This window comes from Pundamilia nyererei, unplaced genomic scaffold (genome assembly GCF_000239375.1).
Source record: "Pundamilia nyererei isolate P.nyererei 1_Seehausen unplaced genomic scaffold, PunNye1.0 scaffold00126, whole genome shotgun sequence".
Taxonomy (NCBI): domain Eukaryota; kingdom Metazoa; phylum Chordata; class Actinopteri; order Cichliformes; family Cichlidae; genus Pundamilia; species Pundamilia nyererei.
The window spans coordinates 1,745,681-1,767,565 of record NW_005187527.1 but is presented as its reverse complement, the minus strand read 5'-3'; the positions used below and the strand labels follow the sequence as shown (position 1 = coordinate 1,767,565).

The following is a 21,885-nucleotide window of genomic DNA, read 5'->3' as shown; positions in this document are numbered from 1 at the left end:
GTACGTGAAGCCAGAATCCACGATCAAGGTTGTTAGCAGGCCATAATGATACTTCTGTCATTTGGATGTTTGATCTGAGAGCGCTGCTTTCACGTTGTAAATTCGTCTGCGTCTTACTTTTTTTTATGACATCAGCACTGTTTTGTAGAAATAGGAGGTATAAAGTAAAAGTGAGAAGATCTTTTTGAGCAAATTACAGTGTGGCTGTGATGTCCACCCAAGTTGGACATTGTTGGGTACCATGTTGAAGGCAAAGCTTTTGGATTCTTCAAGGAAATGAGGTAGTGTACACGACATTTTTAATCAGTTCCAATTAATCTGTTGAACAAAACAAGAAAAAAATGTTAACATTCCCGTGTGATATACTTGCAATTTAAAAGTCTGATTATTTGTTTCTCCTGTTTGAAGCAATGCATAAGACTGCAGTCTTGTTTGGGCAGCATGCATCAAGACAAACGAGAACATGGTGGCTCTTAACAGTTCATTAGCTTAACAGAGTAGCTAATAGTAGCTAATTGTAATTTGTGAAAAAAAGCGAGTTTTCTTGTCGTTGGTTGGTTTTATTGCTCAAAGTAATGAGAACTGAAATCTACTGAGAATAACAAATGTGATCTTGAGCATAATTTGGGTGAAAATCCATTTGGTGATTAACTATAATTAAAGTCTGACTAACTGTGACCACAGACTTGTGGGTGGTCAGACAGAGGACCATGGATACCTCACTGTGGCATAAGTGTATTCGTCTTTGAGCAAGATAGGTTAAAAATTTGCTATGTAGCTCGCTTAAACTGCAGAGCTTGCTAGTTAGCCCCTTGATTACTTGCAGAAGATTTAATATGATATGATTTTTTTTTTGTCTAGGAAGCTTTAAAAGGTGCTTAAATTTAATTTTCCATCAAGGAGAGAGTCACACCTGTTAGCAGGGCTTACGCTAAGCTAGCAAGCTTCATGCTACGGCCATCGTACAGAGCAAGGTGTCAATATTTTCATCAAACTCTAGACAAAAAAAACAAACAAACTTCTAATTTCAGACAAGTCCAACAAGTTTGAATCAGCTTTCTGCAGCTTCTCTGTAGAAATGGATATTGAACTAAATTGATAGTCATAAAAGTCAACATACATCAATGCTGCATGTCATGCTAGCAGGCTCAAAAGAAATAAACTTTATGACTCTTTAGCTTCACTTTAAGCACATTTAATTGATGTTTCTAAATGTAAGACAAAATGTTTAATGTAAAATGAAGAGATTACATCCCAATGTGGCTCTAACCTGATATGGCAAAGAGAACTGTCTTGTTCACTCATTCAGACAACAGCTAAGCGATCATAAATCAGAATCATAATGTAAAATTTTATCTCGGGACTTTTTTTTTTCATCTATGCAGAGAAAAATAATAAAAGTAGTAGCATCTCTTTCATAACACAACATCAGTAGCCATTACTTTCACGGCTTTATTCACTCAGCTCTTCATTTGATCATTTCCCTAATGTTTATGTCATACAATCCCACTGAAATGCTACACGTCCTCATGAGTTGAGGGGAATGGGTTGAAAATAAAATGATGATAATTATGAGGAAAGTCGTCCTGCCATTAAATGGAACCTTTTGAGACAAGCCCACAAATCCATCAGGGAGTGTAACTGGGGCTGTGGGTGCGGGGCTGCTGCTGCTGCTGTGGGTGTTGGTGGGGAGGAGGTGCAGTAAATTATGCAGCCAGACATCCGGTAATGCTTCGATATCATCTGACATGATGAGAACCATAATGGATGGGAGCCATGCATTGTTTGGCAATTAATTTCTCATTCCCGAGCTCTCTTCCCAGGACTTGAGAGGGCATCGATGGAGGTCACACAGTGCTGGGAGAAGCGTATGCACCGGGCTGATATGTATGCACACATGGACACGGGCCCGGAGAGACACTCACTGTGTTTGAGGTAAATGACAGAAGAGATATGAGCTAAGTCTGCCTGCAAATGCGCTATCCTGAAGTACTGAAGGATGAATTAGCCACAGCTGTGCAGTAAACAAGCAGTGTTTTAGCCTAATGTGAACGTAGCTTTTGTGCATTTGCAAAACAGGATCTTCTGAATTTAATCTCTACATTTATATTTTCACATCTCGAAAAGGCGCTCAATTCGCCCTACCAGTGAAGCGTGGTAATAAGAAGTATGCAAATCTGTTCCACGTCTACATGTCTACAGTATGAAAGACAAAGCTGTGATAGGGTTGCGTTCAAACTCACAGTGTACAGAAACCCAATATTTAGCATCAAGCTACAAGGAAGAATGCTGGAATGAGTTTTTATCCTTAGAGCCAAACCTTGAGTCTCTAGTGGCTAGTGACACAGCCAAACATCGTCAAACATATCAGGGAAGGCAGAAAGAGGAAAAAGTAAGGTGCGAGGACACGCGCAGAGGGAATTGCGAAATCACTAAAGGAAAAGCACGCTCCTCCAAGGTCCCACCGTTTGCCAAAGGAAAAAGAAAAAGAGCAAAGCTTCTCAAAATACCGTCAACCAACAGCAGAAAGGGCCAAATGGATACGGCCAATCTGACACTGGTGATAAAGAGAGTTAAAGATGCTTTAGAAGCCTCCAATCAGATTTACTCGGTTGATTGGCCAAAATAAATCACTTTGAGCTTGTGGGCCACCGAGCTTACCAAGCCTGTTAAATTTACTGTGGCAATTTTGGGGGGCTCTAGAGAAACCAGTTTCCACACACATACTCACATAAAATCACACATGAGGAGTTATAAAAGACGAGATGTGGTGGAAAAGATCCCGGAACTAAAACACCCACATGCATACACTGCAAACAATGCGAGAAATCACAAATATTTGTCTTGCAAAGAACTTTGACTGTGACTTTATGTTTTTTTTCCCATTTCTGCAAACGTCAGGAGAGATGGATTGGTTGTTGGCCTTAATTGAGGGATTGCCTGCCACCTCTCTCACTACACAGGTGATCTGTGTATGATTTCTGGATCAAGGCAGAGCCGCCAAGGCCAGTGATGGATGACCAGTCAGGAGGAGAGACGCATATGATATATATTAGTGTATCACAGAGAGGGTATGAGCACATGGCACATTGTAAACTACCTGAAACATGGGCATACCTGCTCAAAGGTCTCCCCTAATTCAGTCTCAGAAAAATGGCCACAGCAATTATATTTGCTAATATATCACAATTTGTTTTTAGCCCTGCTGTGAAACATCCAAAAACATCTCTTAAACAATGACAACGAGCTCGCTCTCTCAGTGCAAAAAAAATCTAAAGCTGCATTACTAACAGAAGGCCATTGTGTTGCGGCATTAAAGGGTTTGCTAGAAGAATTTGTGCATAAGTTTGTGTATGTGCAACATCAGGGTTGGGTGCACGGATTTGCGTACACGTGTTAGAAAAATCATTTTCGACTATAATCCTAAACCTTGCACTTTCCCTCGAAGAAAATTGCCCTCTGCGAGAGGTGCACCAGGCATGTGATAAGTGCCTCGCCTGCAAATAAGCATGTAGCCTACATTCCTAAGCCCCAACATCAAAAAGGGCTTCATTCAGCAAGCAAAAGGCTGCATTTTTATGGAACGGTAGCATTTGGTTTGAATTGCTCAGCATTATATTCCTCAAAGCATTGTAAGGATAAAAAAAAAAACTATGATGATATATGACAAATGCAGGGTATCTCTGAATCTATATAATAGCTTGTAAAAAAAAAAGCAGAAAAAAGTGATGACAGTTATTCTAAGCCAAGCACATGAGCAGTGGAACAGAAAGGACAACAGTTTGTTGCCTTTAAAAGCACACTGAGTCACACTCACATTATCTGCAGCGACTTTGCCAGCCTGCATTTACTGCTTAGACAGTCTTAATCAATTTAGCATGTGTCAGGCTCTTCCAAATAGAGCCAAGATGGCCCGAACGTCCAAAACATTGGCTGTTTCGGCATGAAGGTCGGGGTGTCACGTCTGCTGACTCTCTCCAGGCCAGCAGGGCTGGCGTTGTGCCTGGGCCAGATGGCAACATGTGGCAGAATTACAAGATTGTCAGACAATGAATGTATCCATGACACCAACTGTGCCACATCAAATGCACCAATCATGAGTCGACGAAAACAGTCACTCGCGCAGCGACACACGCAGACATGAGAGGGTGTTTGACTAAAACGGCAAGATGAATCAAAGACCACAGAGGCACTGCTGATTTCTGTAAAGTGTCATAATCAGGCATAATTAAAGCCATTCACAACAAACACACCATTATAATGTTTAATCGATGATGTGAGGCTAAACATAGAAATCTCCAAGGGTCTTGGTGTTACGTCGGCATAAAAAGGCTGTGGAAGCAGCTTGGAATATTAACTTATGGATGGTATGTTACTGCTACAGACAGCAGCAGCAGGTGAGAGAGGCTGAGGCAAATTTTCTCATGTGGCTGCCCTTGCCTTTCCTGTCCTGTGGAGTTAATGCAGCGAGCGCCTCATGCTCACTGTGGCAGACAGCACAGAGGTTAGTCTGGTAAAGTCGAGGCCTGGAGAAAGTCTTTTCCACAGCTAAGTTTGTCAGGAAAAAAGCTTTATAGTTTTGTAACTGATACCGTCATTGTGGAGATAACTTCATTGGAAGCGAGCTACGCAAAAATATTCATCGCTAAGATCAAGACACATACTGCAAAAGGAAATCACGTGCTTCCATGTTTAGGCTTACATAAGTGTATTTAAGAACATATAAAAAGAAAAAAAGGTTAAAAAAATAGTATTGTGAACAGCTGTATATATTTCAAGATGATTGCCATCTTGGCAGCATAAGGGAAGATAAGACAATTTTGAGAGGGATCAACAATCAACAGACAATTTTGAGAGGGATATTTAGCTAGCTAGCTAGCTTCTCAATTAGCTAGCTAGCTAGTTTGCTAGCAGGGGCACTATTTTTAAAGCTTTTGAGGTTATATACATGTCTCATTGTTTTAAACTGTTGTAATGACTTAAGAATTTAGTATTACAATCAGAGGCAGGGTATCATTTGTCAAGAGGGGTCCTTTTGGTCCTGCTGTTGGACACATGAACAATAACCATATGACTGTTCCCACCACTAACACATGACCCTACGCTGTGTCACTACATCATTTCATGTTTGGCACTGATCACCACCTGCACTCATGTATATAGCTTTCTATGTAGCACTCTTAATTCTTATTCTCATGTATATATCTCATGTATAGCTCATGCACATATCTTTCTACGTAGCACTTTTAATTCTTATTCTTACTTTTATTTTTTCATGTCTATTTAAGTGCTATTTATGACACTATTTAAGTGCTATTTATGACACTATTTAAGTGCTATTTATGACACTATGTTTGCACTGAAGCACCGCAGCAATTTCCTAATGTTGTAAACCTGCTCAACATTTGGCAATAAACCCCTTTCTGATTCTGATTCTGATTCTGATTATTGTTTGTTGTTTTTTCCCGGCACGGTAGTAAATCATGAACTAGAGGGATCTTATATATTCTGAAAGCTGTTAGAATATTTATTACATCAATGTAATGTTTATAGAATAATTATGAACTATTAATTACGACTAGAAGATTCCAAAACGTAATCATAACCACAGTTTACAAGAACATTTCAATGTGTTTTTTAAATTAAATTAATATGCATAATAATCTCATATATTCCTCTTCACAGACAGGTGATCAAACTAAACATAAAAATACAAATAGCATAACATGCCAGATTTAAATTTCACCCCCACTTAACGTTGCTGCGAGAGTAAGAAAACAGTCTGCTTTGATAATGGATATTTTCTGATTTCCTGCGGAGCACTGTTTGCAGTGCGCTGCCTCTCTTTTACCAACAATTTGCAAAGTTACAGACGGTAAATGAAGCAACTTTATTACATTTACTGAGATCTGCTCAGAAATTTGTAGCTTGAGAGTCAATAAATATGTGAAAATGACTCAGCTCTGTAACCTGTTCTACAGCATCTTGGGTCGCATGTTTTAAATGACGCAGGGAATTGCGGTCAAGTTGATCTGTTCATTCAAGAATGTAAAGCCAACAAATTGTAAAGCCAACAAATGCACAATTCATTACACCGAATTCCAACATCAGCTTTTGTGTGTCTTCTGATGCTCTGAATCTACTTTATTGTTCTTTTATTTAATTAATGGCAGTCTTCTCTTTGAAACAGTGATCCTTAGTGACTTAATGAATAGTTAGAACAGAACTACACAGTGTCATTTCTGTTGTCTCTACTGCGTTGGATGAAAACCCGCAAAGTAAAAGTCCGTTTTTGACTTGACTGTTGTTTGCGCTACATGCAGTGCTAAAAATCAGGAGCGAGGTTAAATATATTTAACCCCAGTATACACTCCAGTATATAGTGAGAACACAGTAGCATCAAAATACAAACGATAATTAGTTATCGTGTTTGTTTATCTAAAGGAGGTCTTTTTTAAGTGAATAATATGCTAACATGTCGTTTAGCATGTTAGCATAATTACCTTTGCTGATTAGCGTAAAGTCCAGCTGAGATGGGTCGTACTAGTTGAAACTGTTAGTTAAAATATGTTTGATTTGGTATTTTCTAAGCAAGGTACAAACCTAAAAACTGGTATATTTCCAAATGAACCATTTCAGGATCTGTTTCAGGGTTATTCATTAGCACTTTGTTGGATGAGAACCAATGACAGTAAACATAAAGCAGTTGAGAGGAGTAATTGTTTTCAGTTGTTACCCGTGGCAGTCCTTCAGTAAGAAAATTGTCCATGTGATGGGACATATTTGGTTTCATTGGAACATAAATTTTTTCAAGGATTTCTTTTTTTTTTCCTTTTGGCTGCCTGGTCTTCAACTAACAGCGTTGACACTAATTTCATGCAGCTCCTCAACTTGCTGGGCGGCAATCTTCGTAGTCCTAAAACAATCCCGTGAAGTCTGTCCTCAGTGAAGGAGATGATTGAGCTGAATCGCAAAGTGATGGAGGAGGTGAAAAACACTACAAAAGGTGAATTTGAAGCGCTGGCTGATGGATAGTTGAGAGTCAGCTACTGTCAGATCAACATGCTCTAGAGAGGTTGCTTTGGCCTTTGTAATATTTTCCATTTACCACCATGTTTTTTTTTTTTAAGTTCATGCTTGCATGCATGCTTACTAACCATTCATGTAGTGTTGTCCTCAAGCTTTATTTTCATTTATGCTTTAAAAATATTAACACAGCAAATTTATTTTAGCTGTCCTCACATAATCAGCATTGAATGCGATCATGAAAAGTGATAACAGAGCTTTTATATCTGCCTACTAAAAGCTACACTTTCTACTGCAAGTTAATGAAATTAATTATCAGACGAGCACACTTGTGCATGGATCATCTGTCTTTAAAAAGATCCTGTCTGGATCAAAATACTGGTCGGCTTGTTGAGGAGGCTGCAAGTGGACAATTAAGTGAAGCTCACAGCCAGTGTGCACATCCAACCTAATTTGTAGATTTTTTAAATTGGACACATTTTTTAAGGTTGTAATGTGGTTTTGGCAATTCCAGTCATCATCCCCCTGCTCCAACCTACTCCCCCCGTAACATGTGCTGTACCCTGGGCATACGGCAATGGAGCCCCAGCTGTGGGTCTGGCCATGTATCTGCTGCTCTGTTGCCCATGTACCATGCTCCACTGCTGTGGCAGGTCAGGCATGCTCGTGGAAGTGCAAGTGGAAATGAGCTTGTGTTAGTGCGATCAGAGAATGACACCTTTCTGTAAGCGCTAACAGGCACTGTGATCATGACACTGGATCAAATTTCAGAAGCTCATGTTTGCAGGAAAAGGAAGAGACTACATCGGCTTTTGACTCTCTAGTGTTCTGTGGTTCATCGAATCATTTGTTCTGGGCTCGCTGAATGACAACAATGACTCAGAATGAACTACAACTAACACTTAGCATTTCTTTTTAGCTTAAAAACAACTCACATTGTTGCATCAAAAGGAATCATATCCTCATTTTCCACACTTTCTCAGCTGGTTCATCGTTGTGCTTTTCTCTGACAGATGTTTCCAGGTTTCCCCTTTGCGCATCCTCACCGGACTAGCAAATTAATGGAAGAAACAATGCAATACAGCTGCGAGTACAGACTAATTTGTGTGCAGTGAAGTGGTACGCCGATGCTGATTCAAACAATGTGGTTGTGACTATCCTGCCATCTTAAAATTAGGCTACTCGTGAGAGACAACCGTGTGGAAGCTAACAGCCAGTGCTTTATTCAGATTAAGTCTGTATCCTTCCTTACTCTGGAGCCCATTCAATCACTCTTTCATTCCTCGATCAGTCTGTTTATCTGACGTTTATATTTGCTCTGCAACTCCATCCATTCACTTAATGCAACATTTTACTATCTATATTTATGCAGCAGACTCTTTGGAGGGCAGCCTGTTCTGCAACAGCAGCCAATAACACAATCAAACACTTCTCACTGGAAGTCTGCTGCTGAGACTTTCCACTTGCAAGTTTCTACATGACAGAAATGTGTGACCACTGCGTATAAACGCCGAACCATCTAATATAAAAAGCACATAACACCACTCTAAGGTCCTTAACTACGACATATTACATTTTGGACAGTCATGCATCGTCAAAAGTGAACGCTGTAAGTACGGCCACTGAAAGAATGAATGCATTACAGGGTGTGCTGGAGCGCGACTCGATGTGTAAAAAAATAAAAAATAAAAAAATTTTGAGAAAAGTAGCAGCCAGCTAAAGAAAATAAATTAAACTGGCAAGCGGCAGGTAGAATAAAGCTCCAGAGGAGAAAGCAGGAGTAAGGATTTCACAGTCAAATAACTTGTGACATTTTTGACTGGAGCTGTTGATGAGATAGCGCAAAGAATTACCTTGGTGTGTCAAAACAGGTTCTTTTTCTCCGTTTTATGCTTCCCAACAAGCACCAATTTATAAAAAGAACAATGGAGTGGAGAAATTAGACTTTTCAAAAGAGTTCTGGGAAGTTTAATGTGAGCAGTCACTTGTTCCTTTTTCAAAGTCAACAGCCAGACTGAATAAAAGCCCTAAGCCTGTGGCTAAAGAATGTGCGGAAAAACTCTCGAGTTAAACGGAAAATGTGCGACGCGCCTGAGAATTTAAGACAATAGAATTATTATTTCTGTGCCTAAAAAATCTTTTCTCCTATTGTTACATGTGATGAAAGAAAACACATCATATGAATGCTAAAAATGGTGCTTAGATTTATGCTAGGCACAGTTTTTAATAGTCATCTGTCTGCAGTACGTCGCCATGTGTTAAACTGTGCTTCGCTTCCAATTTGGGACGAATCAAAATACACTGAGCACCATACCCCGCAGCCAATTGCCACTAGCCCACACACTCTTTAAGTATAAATGCATATGTTTATCAGTGTTTGACCAAAATCCGACAAAAACAAGACGTGCCGTGCCAAGCTGTTCTTCACGCAACACATAAAAAAAGTGTCAGCCGGAACAAACACGCTAATAAAAAGTTTAAAAATAGCTGGTGTGAGATCAAAAGAGTCATTAGTAAAGTAAAATCACTCATCGCCCAGGGTAGGGGTGTCAAACATAAGGCCCGGGGGACAGAATCAACCCAACCTCGAGTCCAATCTGGACGGAGTTCAAAGATCTTGACATTTTAACTGTATTTTCATCAATTTTAAGCTTGAATTGTCATTCATGCTACACCAAAGTAATTAAGTAACAGATAAACAATTAAAGGGTTGGAAATTCCAATAAATTTTAAAGAAATTTACTTTTCTTACAGTAAGTTCAAAGTAGAGTGCATCTGGCCCTTGATGTAAATTCAGTTTGACATCCCGGTAGGCATGTCAGATCGTATAGCAATGAGCTCACTATGAACCCAGACAGGTCATTGTTGCATTCAGCTTCCTCATATAGTCGCTCATCCAATATTATGTACTACATGACCGCAAGTGATACACAGTCTATGTGGTTATTGTAGAAGGGAAGGGAGGCAAAGTGTAGTAACAAAATAAGATGATTATTAAAGTTCAGCTCATAAACTGTGATTCTGTGACAGCTCAGGGTCTGAAAAAAGACTTCCTTTAGATTTCTGCGAGATTAATTAGATTTTTTTCATGTTTCTGCTGTTTAGCGCGCTCTCAAAATCATATCTTTCAGTGATCTGAATATATGAATGAGACACATATGCAGTACTTGTCTTGTACGTGCCTTTCCATTAATGTGACTGCATTCAGCGGTGAATGCAATACAAAAACGTTAGTAGGTTCAACCTGAAGCCGCCATGACTTTTATGGAAAAGTGACTCATTCAGATGGAATCAGACACATGAAAAGGAGGGCACGTCTGAAAGTCGTTGACATCAGAATGCTTTTACGGCTTATTTTTAAAATGAAAGGGTAGTGGATAAAAAAATAATACGCTGGGAATCACTGGTCAAATTTTGATCAAACATTGATAAACACACTGGGAATGACACCTAGGCAGAAGGCTAGGATTCTGCTACGTGCCTGCCATCTGAAATTGCATCATTGTTTCATTGCAGAAAAAAAAGTAACAATTCAAATTCAAATTTAATGAGATCCTCATTTCAAATTCTATGTGTGCAAATCAAATCCACTGCTCATGTGATGTTCCTATGCATTCAGATTCTCTTACACCTTCAAGTCTTTCAGTGTCATTTCATGTATATGAAAAATAAAGAAGCTGGTCTTACCTAGCCTGTTGTCCAATGCTCCAAAATCAAGAGAGTACTTGACAACGTGGTAATTGTTCCAAACATACAGTAGATTGTCCCTGGGGTTATAATCCACAGCAGCAATGTACTGATAGGAGTTGGGGAAAGGGATGTCCAGGAAGCCGTCTTTACTGAGTTCTGTGTTGTAGATGTAATCGATCTTGTTTCCCGTCGCTTCATTGTCATCATCCTCATACACCGACTTCACCACATAAAGGATTCCGCAAATCATGAAGGCGTTGGATGCCGAACGCTTGTCATACGCCGTGTCCCAGGTCCCCTCAACGCGCAGTGTGTAGGGATTGAGTTGGCTGATCACAATCCGCCCATTGTTCTGCTCGGTCGCGTAAATCACCCACAGGCCGTTTTCGTCAACAGCCAAATCAATGTCTGATTTCCCTCCCCAGCGGTACGGCGATGTGTCGTGGTAGTTGGCGTTGGCTATGATGGCCTCGCCGCTCTTGATGCGAGTTCGCAGGTCAAACTTGACAATGTTGCGTGTGCGCTCCTTGTTGAAGAAGAGCGCCCCGTCGTAGACCACAAAGCCCGTTCCGTCAACGCGATGCGGAAGCTTGTAGGTCGTTGTCGGCCTTCCAGCGACAAAGTCTTCTTTGGATGAGTATTCGGTCAAGGTGTCCGTGCGGTAGGGTGTCCAAGGCATGTAGTAGATCTTATCCGAAGCTTGAAGAGGGTCTTTGCACCAAGCTCCGGACTGGTGGTCCGATTCAAAGAGATGCTCGCTCTGGTACACCCTCCGCAGAAGCCCTGGGCACAGGAATACTGAGGAGCCAAAAATGGGGAAAGACAATTACAGAGTTACATTGGCAGGTATTAAACAGACGAATCAGACAAAATTGAACAGGTTGAAATCTGTGTTAAGATGGGCAGTTTTAGAAGAAAAGCAGATAAAAAAAGATTTGCGTGAAAAACACTGATAGTTAGAATTATTTGGATTTTATTACTAAAATTAAACAGAACACAATCAATAACAAAAAAAACCCCAAACCCACAATGAGCCTTTTCATTATTTCCAACAGTGTCTCCAGTGCAGTGAGCACTGCTTTGCTTTCAATTACTTACTGTAGTCTTCAGCTGTTACATATGATACTTCGACTACAGTTACCGGACCCCAGAGGCGGGTAGTTACAATCTGTCTGAATAAACTGGCTTTGAGTTTGGAGGGAGAGAAGAGTAAATGAAGTCAGGGTTATCTCTGCTGACTTAATGCAGAGCAGAAACGAGTCAGAAGTCACTGATGGAACTTACCCGAACACCACTAACTCGCCTACAGAAACACACACAAATTACCATTTTGGTTCCCTTTAGTTTCAGTTAAACTTTGCACAACGGCTTCTTTCCACATCCAATTAGATACTGTGCCAGGGAAGAAAATAGGTTTCATTCTTCTCTTTGGTTAAAGCACCCCAGCGGCACTTCTTAGTAAACAGCATTAAAGACACAACCCCCCCCCAACCTAAATTTTTTTGATAAATAGCTGCAGTTCAATTATTGGCCAAGGTAGAGATTTAGGAGAAAGAAAACAAATTAAAGTGACATCATCTGTGTAATGATAGCCTGTCCATTATTTCACCTACATGACATTTTGCTGCCCCGTGACATGATTTACAGCCCCACACACAAACTAATTATATGTAAACCGGTTTGTAGTCAGATCTGATAAAGCCAATACAGCTGGAGAGGGTCAATGGTGGAAAGCTAATTTTAGTTCATTATGGATTATCGTGGACTGAGACAATTATAATTTTCTTTTCTTTCTAAGTAGATTGCATCTGCATACAGAATTACAACAACACAGCGTAAGAGTTTAATACTGCAATTAAAATTGTACAAACAATAACACATGTAACAACGAAAGCAAAAACAGCAGACGAAGGAGAAACACAGGCAGAAAAGAAGGCACAATTAAGAGCTTCCCCCACTTTCAACAGGTTTGCTCCAGACGAATATCAGAAATAAAAACGATGTGTGCGAGAAGGCTCTCTCCGCTGTAGCAGGCCAGCAGCCTGACAGTGCGCTGACAGCTTCTAGCCGTGGATCCATTGAGAGGTAAAAGCTGCAGGCTCCGTCGAGGAAGAGACAGGGAAGAAAAACAAAAACAAAAAAACACAGAGGCTTCTTTCCCTTGTAATCTCCTAAGATTAAACATGTTGTCTACCTGCAGGTGAAAATGTGGCGAGATGCGTCCTGTTGACATACAGCCTCGGCACACATCTCAGCGGTGCTCAGCTAAACGCTAAGAGGGCCGTTTCTATGGTTGAGAAACACAAGATGCGCTGGGGTACAAGGTCAGAGTCGGCAAGCTTTGTTCTGACAGCACACTGGGCTCTATGGAGGTTGTAAAATATGCTTTTTTGTCGTTTTTAAGGATGCAAGAGATGGAGGAGTGAATGGAAGACATTACAGGAGCGATACAAAGGCTCACATGGCTTTCATGGGGAACTTCACAACCATTACCACAGCAGCGCCCGTCACATCGGTAAAACGTTTGTAACTCACCTTCGCTGCTCATTCTCGTTGCTTTTGGTTTCGCGACACGTCACTAACTAATGACTACAACGAGACCGAAAAAAATGCATTGCCTCGGCCATTTCAGCAGAGCTCTCGACTCGTTTGATTTCAATCCCATCTTTAACTCGAACCCGGCTTTATATTTATGGCGTCGTGCAAAAAGATAATGCGGCGCAGGTATCGAAGCCAAACTCATTCCATTTCTGCGGTTTGGCTTCGATACATCTTTATTGTTAACATCTGACAACGAACAAATTCTCAGGTCGTGTTAAAAGGTAAGACTACAAACACTGTGCAAAGCTCCCGGGGCACAAGTGTAGCTTTAGCATATGTTTTGCAGCATCATACAGTGCTGATAAGGTAAGAATACAGCTGCTATGATTTATCCCTAGTATTGACTCTTTTTAGTCCCTGAAGGTTATAGTCATCATCATGTTAGAGCTATAATGAAAAATGCTGACAGCTTACTGGACAAGCTATTGATCAACCTGTATAGCCCTCTGCTTTAATATTATGCAGCTGATAACGCAGAGCTGGAAGAATTTTCAGTTATTACAGGGAATAAAAACACGCCGGGGTTATGAGATTTCAGCAGCGAGGAGGTTTGCGATGGCTTGGATATCAGAACCCGTGTGGTTGATACTGCTGATGAACAAGAAGTGAAGGCACGGGGTCGGAAGGTTAATCAATATTTTGGACGCTGCTGTACATGAAATTCCCTAACGGTGTTTCATGGAAAAACCAGATATTCCCCATGAAATGCATGTTGAGCCACAGTAGCGAACAACACAATGGTCCTACGAAAAGTTGCCGTAGCGGCCCGTCACCGGCAAATAGCAAGCGCGTGCCCAAATGGAAATGCAAGGTGACAAAGACAAAGAAAAGTTGTTGGTATTTAGTTACCTTTTTGTTCCACTTCTATTTTTTTAGGCATGAAGGGGAGAGAGAAAGAAAGAAAAAATACAAAGAACAGGTTAACATCATGATCACTGTCTTTATTTTCCAGACACTCCAAGAGAAACATGGGTTAGTAACAGAGGGACACACAAAATTTGATTGTCAGTTGTTGTTTTTTTTGGGGGTTTTTTTAGAAAGCAGACAGCGTTGCGCCTCATATGAGCCTGCTGGAAAAAGACAGATTAATCAACTCTGAAATTGTTGTAGAACATGCTCTGGGCTTTTGCACTGATGCCTGCACGGCAACAAAAAACAGAGACATCGCTGTGGGGATGGGAATGTATGAGACAAGGCAGGGCTTTTAGAAAAGGCTTAAAAAACATTTCAACATATTGTCATTTATAGATGGCAGGTTTAAGCTTAATGCTTCTGTCTGTTTAAAGCTTATAGTTAGAGCAGGATCAGGTGACCCTGACCCTCCCTTAGTTATGCTGACCTAGGCTAGAACCCTTCCCGGCGTACAATCAAGGTCATTCAGTTCACATCATCATCGTCATCAACTTTCAACAAATCAACCATATATACCCGTATTTACCTGCACATATACACCTCTCATTCACCATGACAGTTTTTCAGCATAAATATGAAAATCCTGTAATAATAATAATAATAATATAACGTATAACTATCCGCTGTGACTTGAAAACACTTGTTTTTAGAAATAAACCACAAGAAAGGAAAATTTATTCTTATTTCCATTAAGTAATCTACACTAAAAACCAATAATCCAACATTCACCCATGTTAATCTACTTAAATTGACCTAATTCTCCATATACAGCACAATGTGCAGCATTTCTGTTTAACTTAAGTAGCTTCTCTTAGCTTTGATTTCTGTATTTTGGCACTATATAAAATGCAACTGAATTTTCTCCAGTCATATAAAATGTTTACATATTGTAGACTTTTTAAAATGTTATGATAATTAGAAACTTCTGAATTCTTCAGAAATGTTTTAACCATTTTCAAGTTTGTTCAAGCGAAAAGAGAAAATAATCTGTCCAACAATTCAGCCACTGCAAAACACCACACATTGATTTAGCTCCTAAACTAATAATCAGACACTCATAACCTGAACAGACTGATGACAATAATGATGATTACCGTATACGATACCTCCCCTTATTCAATGGGATGCAGCAGATGATGTAAATCATTCTAAATTGACTGGTGCGACTGTTATTAGATTATTATAATGGATGACTTGCTGGATATTGATTTCACTTGGACTGAGATCGAGATTTAAATCTGCATAAACACATTGTTATTGACACACACTTGAAACATTGACATATTTCCAAACACGTTACCATTTGCACGTTAGTATTAAGAGAGCAACGTTAGTATTAACCTGGAGTTTTATCAGTGGTCATCAGTGTTGAGGTAGTTAGATGACTAAGTAAAGGAATAATGTGTTACAGCACTACTCGTTACTCTAAAAAAGTGCTTATGTTACTTAATTACTCTCTGGAGTAAGTAACGCACTACCTGCTGCATTACTTTTGCATTACTCTGTAAATGGCCTGATTATCAGTTAATAATAAAACCCTACAACTAGAGTCTCATTAGCACAAATCCCTATCCTAATGAGGACGTATATACCGTCTTTCTTTTAATGCAAAGCTGAGAACAAAATCAATCCACTGAAATTCTACTGTAGAAATGGAGGCTACAATAGTAATGCTGACCACTGCCTGTTTTGAAGATCAGTCTCAGGCGGCTGGTCTGGGGTCAGCATACTTTCAGCTTTAACATCATTCTGGGTGTTTGGCTAGCTTTGTGTTAGCATGCTATCTGCAGAGATCTTTGCAGAGAATTGAAGTTATGTTAGCAGTGTAATGCAACTGCGTTTGTCTTGGACGCAGTTTGCATTTACTGTCACACCCTTGTTCTTTTGTGCCATTAAAAATTTAAAACGATGCCCTTTAAAACTGAAATCAGGTGATGTAGTGCAAGTGTGAAGAAAGAAACATGCCTGTGCTGCTGTAAAATGTCATCTGATTGTAGCTCATTGTAGCCTGTTTTACCCAACACTGGTGGTCACCTAGCATGTTCAAATTTAGTATTCTCAGCCTTTCTATCTACCCAAAAAATATAAAAATAAATGATTTAAATAATAAAATTAAAAACCTGCTAGCTAAGAGATGCTAAATCACACAGAAGAGCTAAGCAGATCAGCAGAATCAAGTGATTAATTCACTCCAAGAGATCTCTCTCGCATTAGCATTATCCACTGTGAATAATAACTCCATGTACTTCTGAGTTCAGCTTCATCACGGTGACTTCAGGCAAGAAAATATGTTTCTCACTGATCTACTTCTGTTACTCAATTCAAACGTTAAGTAGCTCATTTCAAATTTAAAGTAAATTTATGTAGCATCTCGTATTCAAGTGGGAGCTTGAGTGACCTATTTTTTTTAAACATGACTCCTGCAAGAGTAAGGGAAAAGTAAGAGCTGTTTGCAGTCTACATCTAAACAAGCACGCCGAAAGCCTGCTGAAAACAAACTACTGAGCCTATTACATCTTAACTCTATATATAATTCTTTTTTTCCGTGAAGTGAACAAGCCTTTTATGTCAGACATGGCGTTTTGTCAGTCTCCTTCATTCGTAGTTGGCGTTAGCATCCACCCCGTGCGCCTGCTCCTGTCCCTTCCCCTTCAGTAATCCCGGTTCTAATAAGAGAGGATTAACCTCTGTTACTAGGGCTTACAAGAGTCCTCTCCTCCAAATGGAGAGTGCAACAGAGTGAGGTATGGAGGTCAGTGGGCAGGGGGCAGGTGGGGTAAAGTTTGAAAGATGGGAAAGTTATTAGAGGAGAACAATATTAATGAAGGCACTGAGCCAACGAAAAGGAGCGAGAACGAGGACGGAAAGAGCACGAAGGAGAGAAAAACAATGGGGAGTGGAGAGGCTTGAACAAGTCGTCTGTGTTTGTCAGATCATAAACTGGTACAGCACAGCACCTCATTAACAGAAAACACTCCAGCTGTCACTGCAACACAACAAGTCCATACCAAGCGCGAGCAACCATTGCTTCGGGCTGCATGTGAATCGCTGTTACCGACACCCCAAATTTGCCAATAACTCTGAACAGCATGCGGACCCCATAGATCAAATCAAAGTAAACAGCCAAACGCTACCCGATCAAAGCCTCCTCACCTCCCGTGAGCAATGGCCACACAACGGGGACCGCGGGGAGGCCGGCGTTTCTGATTGAGCGATTGCTAACAGCGCCGAGGCGAGAGGAGGGTAATGATCTAAAGAAAAAGGCATTAGTGGCGGGGATGTGAGAAGCGGTATACAACGCAATCATCGGGGGAGACGGCGTGAGGAGGGAGTAAAGGATGTGGATGAAATCCCTGACAAGGAAATACACCGCTCCCTGGGCGAAGTCCAGCACGGCGGCCCTTTCGCTCGACCGGACGACACCGCCAGATGCAACAAGGTCACCCATCAGAACGCTTGAACCGACTCATGTTTCGCCGTAGACAGTACAGACTGAGATATACACCTGCGATATGCGCCTTGGACAAACTCAGTCACACACACGCAAGAGAAGCAGCGGGGAAAAGCAGAGATGGAGAATTGATTCATTTGAAAAGCTTCTTTACTCCACCGCACCACCCCCATTGTGACCTTAATACGATTTTGGTCACGGCTGTCACTGAGTCACTAAAAAGCACTTAGCTCTCTCATCTCTTTCTTTTCTCTCTCCCTTCTCCTCGCCTTTTTTCCTCTGTCCCCACTTTCACGTCTGAGAAACTATCAAAAAAAGTGCGCACAGATCAAAAAACATAAGGGTCCTTCCAGATGAAACGCGGACCCGGCGCGGAGCCGTCGCATAAAAGAGGCCCTCGAGCATCATATTCATTGACTCGACAAAATAAAAATGATCCTTTGCCTGTACCCTATATTTGAAACATTTGATGGAGCCTTGTCCCGATGGCTTCGGAGGGCTATTCGTGAGTTATATACAGCGCTATGTGTCAGTATTATTCACTATAATATCTGGTTTTATTATGGCTTAAAAATTAAGCTTAACTGTAGCCTTTACTCTGCATGTTGATGGTCAAGCTTTTGTAAGTCTTTTTACAGCCAGAAGTTACCATCTGTACCATGCTGGACTGCTCAGCTTTCAGCCAGCTACCTTGATTAGCAAGCAGCAGCAAACTGTGCTAGGTAGCAGACTAAGAAAGCACCATTATGTCTGTCACCAAAACAGAAGCCCAAACTTCTTGGATGGTCTATGCCACACAGCGTGCCATGTCATTTGTCAGATTAGTCCCCGACACAGCAAAGGCAGCTGAGAGGGCGAGTTCAGAGACTGGAATTAGAGGAGGTGAAGCCCAGCAGTCAGCACACCAGTCAATCAGGTGGCCACGGACGTAAATTTAAGCCATAACACTATCAAAACTGACGAGTTATTTGAAAAAACTCCACCGCCATCCAGCTGTTATGAAGGGGGGAACTACCTATAGGGACCAAAGCTTTTTTTTTTTTAAATGCTGCTAAGTTAGTTGTTTAAATATGGGCGTCCTAGAAGCTTGACTCCCTTTGTGTTTTTCATCTGTTTTATTAAACTAATTTAAATGTCGTCTTGATGCACGCTCAATCATCCAGGTAAGTAAATCCCTCAAAGTCGATTCTGTTCATATAAACGTAGCGTTTTGTGGGAGAAACGTTTCGTCACTCATCCAAGTGATTTCTTCAGTCTCGGCTGACTGCAGGTTTCCCCAAATCTTATAAAACGTGATCAAGGAATTGACCTCCCAGCCCGCTGTTCCTTCAGTGATGCTAGTTTCAATTATTGTGCAAATGTACTGTTTATAAGGTTGGGGAAGCCTGCAATCCGCTGAGCATTGAATGTCATTTATATGCTTACAGTTGGGGAGATAATAATTTGATCCGCTGCTGAATTTGTAATTGTGCTCACTTTTTATGGTAGTTTAATTTTAATCAATCAAAAATCCAGAAAAAAACATCATCTGTTGGCATGGGTTTGCCAACAGATAAAACTTTATCTGAGATACATATTTTTAAAAAATGTAACATGTTGCCTCAAACAGCTACATGCTGGCATACCTGGAGGCAGCCCGGTGCAAGCAGGATAATCTTTTAGCCACAGAGAAGCATGGGTGGAGCAGTTTGAGGTTGCAATGCCTAGCTTTAACACACCTCAATGCTCCCACTCACTTCCACAACCTGATTTATCTAGGGACTGGTCCAGGGTTAGATAACCAGTTGACTCACTAATCTGGGAACATCGGAAACAATTACCCAGTGGACCGTGAGCACGCTACATGCAAAAAATTAGCTATTGTGCTGTGAAGAAGACAAAAACAAGCAGAAACATTAGCAAGATGGCTGAAACAAACCGGAAACCCATGTACGGCTTAAAAAGATGCACGTTACCGGGCACTAGCTGTTTATCTTTCAAAACATGCCACAGTTTGGGGGATATAAACTTCACCTTGAGTTATGTAACTAACAGCTGAACATTGTGCAGTCAGCGCAGGTCAATGTTTAAGGTTAATCAGTCACTGCTCTGCCACTAGGTTAAGTCAAACATCCACCCATTAACTTTCTTCCGCTTACCCAGTGCGGAGTCAGCGGTCACAGGTCACAATGCGAGGTAGACCCTAGTCTGGTTGCCAGTCTATCACAGGGCTAAACCATACATTTAGACCAGAAAGTGTAGCTGTAGCCATGCCTCCCCTAAAATGTTCTGATGTAGCGGTGGCTGGATCTAAGCTTTGTTTTTTGCACAGGGCGCACTGAATATATTTTCATAACATTACAGGAAAGCAAAAGGCAAACTTGATCATCTAATCACGGCGATGAAGTCACTTTGCAGAGCATGCATGCTAATGCAGAAAGCACCGCAGACACCGCCGTGGTTGGCCATTTTGCTAACAACCTCCCCTCCACCCCCTAAATCCCCCATTGGCTACAAATGAGGGCAGCAGCTGTTCGTAACAATGAAAAACTTAAAGGAAACGCAATAAGGTTTTTGCTTGTGTGCATATACATATTTCAGTTTTGACAGTTTAGATAATATGATTATATGCACCCCGCCGCTCAGCAATACCATACCCTATAAAATTCAATTTTAAAGCCTCTGTGTAACACAGTCCTTACTTCATTTCCCCCCCCACAAGATTTCAAGTATAATTTCCACCTGACAGGTTGCTGTGCAGACCTCTCACAGCCCACGTCCTGCAAACGGCGAGCAGCTAACAATGGGGATCTTTAGCCGCTGCGAGCGCATACACGCTGTCATGTGAGCGGCAGCTGTATGGATTTTCATTTGAATAATTAATGCTTCCCAATTTCACACTAATGGTTGAGAGGTATCAGAATGGTATCATTAGCCACTAATAGAGATTCATGGCAGAATGGCAGCAATATTTTTTGCAATACGGCCCCCCCAAACACCCTACCCTGACACACTCCTGTCCCCCCACCCCACTGTCTCAAGCAGGGAGTTGCAGAGAGCAAAACCCTCAACTCCATCCCATCAGCTTTTTAATTAATGACACAAATTACAGGGCTTTGAATAGCATGTGCCTAAGGATGGGGGAGGACACGCAGGCGGCCATCTCTCTTTCTCTGAATTCTCTCTTCATCTCTCTCATTTTTTCCCTATCCCTTCCCTCGCCTGACGCTCATGAGTCTCCCATACCATCATTACAGGTTCCATTTCTCAACAGCCCTCTTTTTTTTTTTTCTTTCAACCACTTGTCTGCTCTCTTTGTGCTTCCTTCTGGTACTTATTCAATCTCCTCCCTAGTGTCTCCTTTCTGTCTCCATCGCTTTCTGCCTGCCTCCTACTGGGAAGCAGCTATGCCGTCCTATAACCTTGACAACGCAGGATGCTGTGCGCGCGCGTCTTCTTCTGTCTGTGCGCGTGTCTGTCTCTCTTTGAGGGACAGGTGCAAGGACTTGGCGCTCATCCAATCTGCTATCAACGTGGGACCGACCAACGGAGGGAGAAAAAATTAAAAAAAATAAAAACAAGGGAATGCTCAGCAAAACAAAATTAAATACATTTTTATGGAACATAGCAGCAACTGGAGCAGAAATAACCTAATTGCACCTCCTAAAATACGTCTTGATTTTCAAGGACCTTGAAATTATGGAGGAGAACAGCGGGGTGGAGGTGGGGGCGGTGGGGGAGATTGTGGAGGAGAGGCAAAAATAACTGTAGTGTTTAGTCTGGTGTGCGGCTGGACGCGGAGGAGCACCAGCGAACAAAGAAAGGGGAAAACAAAAAAAGCTTTGATTAGTAGGGTGATCATTAAAAAGGAGAGACCCCCTGAAGAGACCGATCTCTAATTAGTAATGTATCCTCGACACTTGGCACCCCAGCATCTCTTCAGACACATGTGCGCGAGTGAGTGTTTGTGTGGGGCTGTGTGCAGTGGGTGGGTTAACGCTGAGATAAAAGCTTTGCTTGTGTTACATACATGGGTGTTTATGAACATTTCTGCAGCTCTTTCGGCGATTGTGCATTATTTTTTTTTAAACAACATAAAAAAGAAAGGCAACGATGATGCTGTATGTATGTCACTGAGCAAAAACAGTAGCTGCTACAGCACAGGAACCTGATAGATTACAGCAGCTTATTCAGCTATTAGTGGGGGGAAACAGTTTCCACATGTC

At 41.2% G+C, this 21,885-nt stretch overlaps 1 protein-coding gene across 15 annotated transcripts in view; it reads right to left on the bottom strand.

Moving 5' to 3' along the window:
- The window catches only part of LOC102199017 (latrophilin-3), a 263,343-nt gene that overhangs the window by 95,116 nt on the left and 146,342 nt on the right, over positions 1 to 21,885 (bottom strand). For 8 of the 15 annotated variants that reach the window (XM_005743033.1, XM_005743035.1, XM_005743038.1 and 5 more), the window contains exons 6-7: positions 14,167 to 14,181; positions 10,714 to 11,523 (exon numbers count right to left, since the gene is read on the bottom strand). In XM_005743033.1, the coding sequence (XP_005743090.1) occupies positions 10,714 to 11,523; positions 14,167 to 14,181 (825 nt within the window). The remainder of the gene's footprint in view (positions 1 to 10,713; positions 11,524 to 14,166; positions 14,182 to 21,885) is intronic. The other 7 variants (XM_005743034.1, XM_013913345.1, XM_013913347.1 and 4 more) reach the window with 2 other exon arrangements.